The 2,021-nt window shown below is 36.2% G+C and overlaps 1 protein-coding gene across 1 annotated transcript; it reads right to left on the bottom strand.

Annotated features, from left to right (window-relative positions):
* Positions 1-6: 6 nt before the first annotated feature.
* Positions 7-2,015, bottom strand: LOC116349803. The gene is made up of 2 exons (XM_031781402.1): positions 1,878-2,015; positions 7-1,801 (listed from the first exon to the last, which is right to left on the bottom strand). The coding sequence occupies exon 2, from the start codon at positions 1,732-1,734 to the stop codon at positions 307-309; it is 1,428 nt and encodes a 475-aa protein (XP_031637262.1). The 5' UTR covers positions 1,735-1,801; positions 1,878-2,015; the 3' UTR covers positions 7-306.
* Positions 2,016-2,021: the final 6 nt, after the last annotated feature.

Consider the following 2,021-nt stretch of genomic DNA (forward strand, 5'->3'; position numbering starts at 1 on the left):
TCTAACATGTTTTTCCCTTGTGTTACTTTATTATTGTTTTTATGTTCAACCATCAGTGGATAACGTATTTTTCAGTCGTTCATATGAAAAGTTCATGGCACTTCTAGTACCGAAATAAATCATTAGCAATGTCATTCCCCTGGGTGTTCGTTCTATTTTTGGTAATATTTGTGTATTTTAAATTTTGCATTCATGTTTTTGTTATTTTCGGTTATTTTTCCATTGTTTTGTTTCTTTCAAGTGTTCCCTTTGTTTGTTTTTCTCGACTGTTGTTTTCGTGTTCGAAATCCGATCATCGTCATCGTGTCACTGATAATAGTGGTCCCAGCGGTACGAATCGGATCGTTGAATTTTAACAAATTTCAAATCAGTTTCGCCGTTAACGGTGGCCCATTTGCTCGCTATAAATACATCATCCGGTAGATAAATCGTTAGTTTTCGTGCATTTTTCAATTTTTTTCGTTCCTCATTCAATGTCACCACTTTAATGCGCTTCGCGTCCAAATTGAGTGTGTCCTTTAAAATGATGCGATTCAATTTGGTGGCATATCTTGTGAATGCCAAAATATCACCATATGTTGCACGGCAAATGTAAAGACTTTCCAATCTGGTGAGTTCTTGTGCCAATACGTCTACATCAAATGTGGGTAGTATATCAAAAATTGCCAATTCTTTTAATGTATTCACGCGATGCAAATTGAATGTTGAATTACGAATGATTCGATTGATGCACAATTTCTCCAGCCCGTACAATGACATCATTGCATTTGTATATTCAGCATCGATGTATGTTACGTGTAAATGTAGCTGCTTGAAAAAACCACGCTCGTAGAGTTGATTCAATAATTGAAAGGTCATAGTCATTGTGTTCAATTGTAAATCAACCATTCGAAAGCGAAACGATTGTCGATGAATCTTCACGCCAAATGTGTCAAGTCGAATGTTACTCGCCAGAAATTTGTCTTGATTTTCCATCAAAAATGTGACATTCGTTGTAAAACTATTGACATTTGGATTTAATTGAAAGAAACGCTCCAATTCACTCACGTCAAACGTTCGCACTTTCATACCATCAAATTCCAAATGCTCAAGCTTTGCATAGGTCTTTTGGAGCCAATCGTTTTCATTACGTTTTATTATGTCACCTAAGTCGTTTTGAATGTATAGCCGCTTTAAATTACCGCAATACTTTAGAAACGATTCGTAAAAATCGAATTGCATCGAACATTGAATGATTTGAATGATTTCCATTTGATTTAAAATCGTTTGGAGACAACGAAGACGACCCGATATCAGATGAATACCGTTTAAGAAGAGATGCTTGGCCGATATAAACTTTGGTGCATTCGATTCAATGTAACGCAACGGTGCAAGGTCATTGGATCGATGGGATATGTATCGAACGAATTTATTGAAACCAGATGTTTCCGGACGTTCGGTTCCATCACTGCAAAATACACGATAGATTCCATAACAACCGCCAAATTTACTGGCCTCTGTGTAATTCTCTTTGAAATATTCACCAGTCACTTGTTGCATTAATCTACACGTTTGACCGAGTGTCAATAAATCGCGTATGGTTAGATAGTGACAGATCTCCTCCAAACAATCGACATTCAATTTGAAAATACGCGGAGAATTGCCATCAACCGTTTGTGAACATTTTGTACGATCCCATATTGACGATAGACTGTCGTTTGGTAATGTTCCACTTGCGTCTTTAGTCTCGTTCATTTTTTGACATCACACACATTGTATTTCGTAATGGGCGACTTTGGTGTTTTTGTTTTTGGTTTGCTCTCTGGAGATGAATATGAAAAAAATATATTAGTTTTTGTTCCACAAAATTAGAATGGAATTCAATAAAACAAAGAAACCTTTGTGTGACCGATGACAATTGATGACTTTTTTTCGCCCAATGCTGTCTAAATTTTTCCTCGGATCCAATGTCTACTTAGGTGATGTGAACATTCCAATGCGATTGAATTCGAAAACAGAGAATAAACGTGAATTTTTTTTAT

The sequence above is a fragment of the Contarinia nasturtii genome, unplaced genomic scaffold (assembly GCF_009176525.2).
Source record: "Contarinia nasturtii isolate CC-2019 unplaced genomic scaffold, AAFC_CNas_1.1 Cnas_scaffold_3145, whole genome shotgun sequence".
Taxonomy (NCBI): Eukaryota; Metazoa; Arthropoda; class Insecta; order Diptera; family Cecidomyiidae; genus Contarinia; species Contarinia nasturtii.

Excerpts from the sequence above, each read along its gene's own strand:
- LOC116349803 (XM_031781402.1), bottom strand. The coding sequence starts at position 1,734 with ATGAACGAGACTAAAGACGCAAGTGGAACATTACCAAACGACAGTCTA.